Below are 7,844 nucleotides of genomic sequence, written 5' to 3'. Positions count from 1 at the left end.
ACATTGCATGGTCCCTACACTAATATAAATGCATCACAGAAGGGGAAACAAAAATTAAGTGGTTAGTGGGCTCATGTATCTTGGCCAACATCCAACCAATGCCTTGCATCTATTATCTATCATTCACATGCAGTGTGGATTTAAGACTCCAGCGGAAGCCCAGGGTGGCAGTACCAATGTGGTTCACTGATTGAAATGCAGGGCAACCCGCCGAATTATCATGGCGTCATTAATAGGTTGCTGGTCTGCATGGTGACCTACATATATCAGAATGGTCTGGCACACTGTATCCATTATGTGTGGGAGTGTACACCAAGCATCCACCCTCCTCATTATCTGGAGACAGTGTGAGTGGTTGTCTTATCGGTGTCCTGCACAGGTGTTATTGGCTCCTCCATTTGGTAGTCAGCTACCTGCATGGTGAGAGGATGCATCTATATGCACTCCTCACTCAGTAAGTAAGTAACGGCCATTTTCTGTGATTGTTTTCAATTTTTGTTTCCCCTTCTGTGACGCATAAACTTTTTTTGGGCACATGGCAGGACTCAAAAGGAAAGGAGCGCTTCTTGGCTTTTTGAATGCAGATTTTGCTGGAATAATTTTCAGACCCCATGTAGTGTTTGCAGTGCCCCTGAGGTACCAGTACATTTGAAACCCCCAACAACTGACCCCATTTTGGAAACTACACCCCTCCGGGAATTGTTTTAAGGCGTGTAGTGAGCATTTTGAACCCACAGGTGTTTGAGGAATTTTTTTTAACACTGAGTTGAGAACGAAAAATTCAAATTTTTCCAATAATTTTTAGCTTTAGGACCAGATTTTAATTTTTTACCAGGGGCAGAAGGAGAAAATGTAACCCATGATGCGTTACCCAATTGCTCTCGAGCATGGAAATGCCCCATATATGGATGTAAACTGTTGTTTGGGCACATGGCAGGACTCCGAAGGAAAGGAGCGATTTTTGAATGCAGATTTTGCTGGAATCATTTTTAGACCCCATGTAGTGTTTGCAGCCCCTGAGGTGCCAGTATATTTGAAACCCCCAAGAACTGACCTCATTTTGGAAACTAGACCTCTCAGGGAATTTTTGTAAGGGGTGTAATGAGTGTTTTGGACCCACAGGTGTTTGAGGAATTTTTTCAGCAATGATTAGCTATAGGCCCAGATTTTTATTTTTTACCAGGGGCAGAATGCGATAAAAGTACCCCATGATGTGTTACCCAACACGGAAATGCCCCATATATGGATGTAAACTGTTTTGAGCACAGGGCTCAGAAGGGAAGGACTTGGCATGTGGGTTTATGTACAAGCTGTGCGAAGTACACCAGGGTAAAACGTTAGGGCAATAATAAAATTAAAATTTCAGGGACAGTTTTTTTTTTTTATACACAGGCCGAGTTGTGTGGGGTACGTTTCACAGTGGTATACTGTGTCTTTTCTTATCCCGTCTATAGCAGACTCTGCATCTCTTTTGGGTCCTTCCCTTCGTCGCAGTGGAGGGAATTTCACTGGGAAAATGCTGCCCTGGTACAATCCTTGTGGCCTCGCTACCAGAAGCACTGGGCCTCTCCCCAACTTCCTGGTCCCCAAAATATTAGGTCCTTGATTACTTTTTCCTGAAATTCAAGGAATGCCCCCCACTGGCCTGCACATCAGAACAGCACGTAGGCATTGTACAGTGCCATCTGTACAAGGTGGACAGTTTTTTGTACCACACCCGTGTTTTCCCGCATGTCATTATAAGGGTTCAGTACCTGGTCTGATAGATCAACCCCTCCCATGTACTTATTATTACGCAGTCTGGGTTGGGGGTCTCTGCACTGGTACCTCGAACTGGGCAGGGGGTACTGCTGTGGCCGTGTATTGTGGTCACTATAAGAACATCCCTCTTGTCCTTATATTTGACGCACAATACATTGTCACTGCATTGGGCCTGGCTCTCACCCCTTTTGGGCAGTTGTCCAAGCAGCGTCTTAGGGAGGCTTTTCAGATTATTTTCGAACAGTGCCACATGCCACTGTTCCTCTGAAAGTGAGGCACTGAAGCAGGGGGACACTGGTATAAAAGTTATCCAAGTACAGATGGTAACTCTGGTCTAATAGTGGGTGCACCAGTTCCCACACTATTTTTCCTGTTATTCCCAGCACGGGGGACCGGGGTGGTGGGGACATTCTGGGGGCTCAATTTTAGTGTCCTTTCCCTCATAAATGTGGAACTTGTGGGTGTACCCTGATGTACTTTCTCGCAGCTTGTACAATTTCACGCCATGCCGTGTCCGCTTACTGGGCAGGTACTGGTGGAATTTAAGCCTCCCTTTGAAGTGTACCAGGGACTCCTCTACAGCTATATTTATCTCTGGGGTATACGCCTGGGCAAACTTGGAGTTAAAATGGTCTATTACGGGCCTGATTTTATATAACCGATAGTAATTGGGGTGATCGCTGGGGAGGGGAGGGGCACTGCAGGTTATCATTATAGTGCAGGAATTTTAAAATCCTTTCAAAGCGCGTCCTCGACATCGCCATGCGGAACATTGGGGTATGGTACAAAATATCGGTACTTCAGTACGCCCTGAATGTTGGCTTATTTATTAGCCCCATAGTTAGTATAAGTCCCCCCCCCAAATTTTTTTTTATCTCTAGTGCTTCCAGTGGAGTCCATCTATCGGGTCTGGCATAGCTGGAATTGAGATTTTCTTCTATAAAATTCTGGGCATACAAATTAGTCTGGGTAACAATGCGGGCAATAAACTCTTCTGAAGAAAAAAAACTTGAAGTCCTTCCCTCTGAGCCCTTCCGTATTAAATTGAATTCCTGGGTTCCCAATAAATTTAGAGATCTGGGGTCTAAAATTTTCAGGGGCACTGCAGGGGGGAGGAGGAAGAAGGAGAGGGGAGGGAGGGAGGAGGAAAATGCCAGAAAAGTGGGGTCATCACCACTATCTGAGTTTGATGCAATGATTGCATACGCTTCTTCTGCAGTGAACCTCTTGCGTGCCATAGTAATATAGAATTGGGCACATGGAAAAAACTTTTATTGGATAGGACACTGCGGGATGGGGTGACCACAGGATGGGGTCAGAATGACAGCAGAAACTTATGTGGTGTATTTCACACTAAACGATACTGCACTGAGCACACGCTGCTTTTTTTTTTTTTTTTTTTTTTACACTGACAGACTAAACGCTACACTGACTACACACTAGACGGACTAACTACACACGACGGGATAGGTAACGAAATGGGACCACTGTGATTGGTCAGGGAGTTTTTCACTGACCAATCACAGCGATCGTGGGGAGGGACCGCTGTGATTGGTCCCCAGCCCGCAAGCAGCGATTTGCTGCTGTCTATGTCAGCAGTCATCACTGCTGTGTCACCACGATTGTCACAGCAGCGACACTTTAATGACATAACGTAAGGGTATGTCATGTTACGGAAAGTACTCCGCTCCCATGACGTACCCTTAAGTCATGGGGAGGGAAGGGGTTAAATAGTATAATAAAGAAATACAACTCGGCCCGTAAAAAACAAGTCCTCAGACAGCTACTTCGATGAAAACCACAAAAAAGTTTACTTTTTTTGAAAGTGGGAAGGAAAAAATAAAAACACATGGGGCTTAGAAAAGGGGAAGAATAAATGAGGCAACACATACATTTATAATTGAACATTTCTGATTTACGAAAAAGCTAATATTTCCCTTAAAAAGCATAAACAGTTGCTCGGTGGTGCAATATCAGCCGATTGCTGGGAATTTTGAGTAGTGGACCACAGAATGATGACTGAGGAGAAGTCATGAATAATGAAGTGTCCAGGACAACCTCTTTAATTTCTAGTAAAATCCGATTGTGTATGGTCAGGTTTAAAAACTGTGGCAGTCATAGGATAAAAACAGAAAGGCTGTCTGCATACGTTTACAGCAGCGACCCTGCTAACTTTATGCCTGTTTTTTTCCCCCATATTCTCCTCGGTTTGCCAAGATAAGCACTTACGTCTGGCACAGTCAACGGGTCAAGTGGGCTGTCCCATGGCTCTCAATGGTGGGTGGACTGACATGTTAACATCACCCATGCAGAATGGAGCTGTGGGGACCACCCACCTAACAAAAAATAAAAAAAGTGATTTTATTCCATGACATGTCCTCATTAAAGAGATTCTTTGATTAAATTCATGCTGTCCGGACCAGAGATGCCTTTGAAGTTGGACTTAGAGCTGAGCTCCAAGTCACGGGAATGGGCCTTGCCAGCCTCTCCTCGCCCACTGAAGGCAGAGTGACAGCTTTCTCCCAATACACAAGCAGGGAGAGAGCCGTCAGCCTTCTTGCAGTGGGTGGGGAGAAAGTAGCCTGTGCAGCCCGCCCCCGTGACTCGGAGCTCAGCTCTGAGTCTAACTGCAAAGTGTATTTATTCTGAATTTCCACAGTATATCAGAATAAAACACTCATGGAGACAACAGGCATCCCAGTCCTGGGTTCATGCTGTCTGTGGTTTGGGCAGCATGAATCTGACAGAATCCCTTTAAAAAGGACACGGCTGAGATAAAAAAAAACCCCCATCTAAACAGAAAGTAAGAAGCGGTCTGCTCACCATATCAAACACCACGCAGATACATTATTTTCATACAAGCTTTATTATAATCCACTTCTCATTAAAAATCCATTTTTAAATTCAGTAACCAGATAATACTGGCAACAGGTTAATAATATAATGCAAAAAATATAAAAGCAGGCCAACTCAAGAATACTTATCAAAGAAAATAAAAGTGCAATGCTATAAGTTAAGCAGACAGTGCATCTTGTTACAGATCAGTTTTCTTGAAGACTACTGTTTCTCTGTGCAGGGAGACCAAATCCATGCAGGCGAGGAGACCTTAGTTCTGTAGAGTCCGGTGATTATAGATGGATATGCTTTATAAATGGTTAAGTGCAAAATGCTGGCCAGACCCCATTTATGTCAGTTCAGTTAACCCCAGTGCTGCCAGGGCAGGTCACCAGTGTAGACCGCTCATGTAATAATTTAATCCCCACCAACATTAAGACATGACAATGTATGATGTCAATGACCAACCTGGGAGGAATGAACTCAGTAGCACAATACGTGAAAACCAATGACTTACAGTAAGACTTTATGGACTGTGGATTTAGCACAAATAGGAATGAAATGGGTGGAGTGTAGAAGCGACAAACCCTCGTTTCCATTCGTTGCCCATCAGCTGTACCAGTAGGACCTCAGCTGGTGCACAGATCTATGTGTGCAAGGAGCTCCCGATGCTGGCTGGTTGGGTACACAACTCGACAGCTGGGACACTCCAAGAAACTGTCATCTAAGAGATTAAGCTTCGGTGATGGCTGCTCCTCTTGCAGGTTTAGCTTGCCATTGAAGTCAGAAGCAAAGTTGTAGGACGAGTCTACGAAGTAGACATCACATTTCTGTTGGTTAGAAATCATATATCTTAGTACTACATAGAAAACACGTTTAATTCACATACATTTGTACAGATATTTACTCATCTGCAAAACACTCATACAACCATAACTTTGGTTGCATATGAGGATTGTAAAGAAGCACAGCGACTCTGCATATAATGATTGTTCATATGGGGGGGTGGGGTGTCATGTGGTGCAACACGACAGTGGCTAAAACTCCAAAACTTAAATTTATGGTTTCATACAACTTCGCCATTATAGACTGCAACTCTATATGTTCAGATAACATAATTGCACGGCGGTAGATCCCACAATTTTTCTGATACACGAGATTACACAACCAAGACCATACAGTCCTAGCTCCATACTGAACTTTTTCCCACAAACTATATATCAAAGTTCTCAGCTCCCCCTGATGTATAACATGCTACCTGTAGAAAGGACAAGTTCAATGTGACAGATCCCTTTAACTAAAACTAACTAATAACTAGCAGTCAGTGTGGGCAATGATGACCAAAGAGATCCAACACACTCTGGAGCATTCGGACACTCTCAGAGGCACTTGATTATATTTTAGAAGCATGGCACTGAGAAATTCATAGATTATATGACAATCCCAAAATATCTCGACTACCGGTCCCCAAGGATTTGGCGTAGAGAAGAGCGAGACTAGATAAAATAGAGACTGCCCAGTATTTATCCTGTTTCTCCTTATACAAGGCTGTTACTTACCCCCGGCTCCAGCTTTGTGATCTGCTCCCTGGTTTTCCTCAGCTCTTTCAGTACTTTATTCAGCTGCTGTTGTACATTTTGTTGGTCAATCTTCCCATTTTCTAAATCAGAAGTGCACTTCCGAATCTAAAAGAAGAAAAAAAAAAAAAGGTGGCGGTTACTTTCTTTGGTGGCGATATATATTAGAGACGACTGATGCGAGTGAGCTTTAGTAAGCCACTTAAAAATACCTAACACTTCAGAAAAAGAATGAGGCCTTGTTGTGTGCAGGCACCAATCACAGCCATTCAATAATTGAATGACTATGATTGGTCAAAGCACTCAGCCAATCAGAAGCAGTGCTGAATCTGAGAAGAAAAAAAAAAAAAAAAAGGCGGTGTCAATTTTCTTGGGTGGCGATATATATTATAGACGACTGACGTGAGTGAGCTTTACTAAGCAATTTAGAAATACCCAACACTTCAGAGAAAGAATGAGGCCTTCTTGGGTGCATGAAATAGGCTTTTAATAACTTGCTTCAGTGCTGAAACAGAATTACTGCAAGTTACAGGAAGGACAATAAGCCTACATGACGGAGCGGTCATGTTCCATTTAAGGGCAGGGAAGTTACAAGATTGGCAGACAGAACGTCTTGCTGCAGCAATCAATGTGACGATGGGGGACAATGCAGGCCAGTGGGGTGGAGGTCAGAGGCACAAGTGAAAATAAAAAAAAGTCATTGCAAAGTTAAATTGTATAATGCCATAAAACCATTGTCCCATATTGCTTATTGACCGGACAACTGCTTTAAGCTGGCCATACACTTTAGAGAGCGGTTTGCTCAAAGGTTGTTCTTTATCTCCTCCATACATATGCATGCTTGGGTGAGCAAGCATGTCTTCTCAATGGGGAGAAAGGAATAAGCTGCTGCCAGAAATCTTTCTGGGGTTTTATTTCCCATGAGAACGAAAGAACTGGGCATGATGAAATCCAGCAGCCAGATCTTTCTTTCCCCCTGACATGCCCCATCAGGGAAGAGTTGAGGCGAGACTATACATATTAGAAGGCTGGCCAGTCCCGCCAGAATAGGCAGGTTTGGCTGGCATTCATCTACTCTATATAGAAACGTCCAACTGTGTATACACATCAAGCACACGGTCAGTACATGACATGAGGAGATCAGTAAAGTCTAGCTACAAATTTTGATTACCAAATGTTCTTTCCATAAAATCCCCATTCGGGCTACGTAATGATGTATATTTATGTCAGCAGGCAGTATGGGGAATACAGCTGCAGAGTTCTGGCCCGAGCCCCTCTTGGAAGAAATTATAGAAGTTAAGCAGAACCCAGACAATTAAAGATGACATGTCCATTCTCTTGAGATGCCCGTTTTTAGCAATCACTATATTAACCCCTTCCCGTGTTCGTCCTTTTTCATTTTCCTTTTTTTTTTTTTTAAATTCATGACACTTTTATATTCTGAGTTACAGAGCTACATGGGGGGGGGGCTTGATTTTTTTGCAGGACGAGCTGTATTCTTTAATGGTACCATTTAACTTTCCATACAATGTGCTTTAAACATTTCCAAGCGGGAAGAAATGAAAAAAGACAGGAATTAGGTTTACCTGTTAATTCCTTTTCTGGAGTCATCCTGACAGCATACACATGGAGGATGTCCACTGGACCCCTGTTGGGACAGGAAGCGGAAAA

The 7,844-nt window shown here is 43.4% G+C and overlaps 1 protein-coding gene across 2 annotated transcripts in view; it reads right to left on the bottom strand.

Moving 5' to 3' along the window:
- Positions 1–4,380: 4,380 nt before the first annotated feature.
- CEP55 (centrosomal protein 55) overlaps positions 4,381–7,844 on the bottom strand; it is a 32,217-nt gene continuing 28,753 nt past the window's right edge. The window contains exons 7-8 of one of the 2 annotated variants that reach the window (XM_066600970.1): positions 6,156–6,281; positions 4,381–5,426 (exon numbers count right to left, since the gene is read on the bottom strand). In XM_066600970.1, the coding sequence (XP_066457067.1) occupies positions 5,226–5,426; positions 6,156–6,281 (327 nt within the window). In that variant the 3' untranslated portion in view covers positions 4,381–5,225. The remainder of the gene's footprint in view (positions 5,427–6,155; positions 6,282–7,844) is intronic. The other variant, XM_066600971.1, reaches the window with a different exon arrangement.

The sequence above is a fragment of the Eleutherodactylus coqui genome, chromosome 4 (genome assembly GCF_035609145.1).
Source record: "Eleutherodactylus coqui strain aEleCoq1 chromosome 4, aEleCoq1.hap1, whole genome shotgun sequence".
Classification (NCBI taxonomy): Eukaryota; Metazoa; Chordata; class Amphibia; order Anura; family Eleutherodactylidae; genus Eleutherodactylus; species Eleutherodactylus coqui.
The sequence above is the reverse complement of the archived record's forward strand: the minus strand, read 5'-3'. Positions and strand labels throughout refer to the sequence as shown.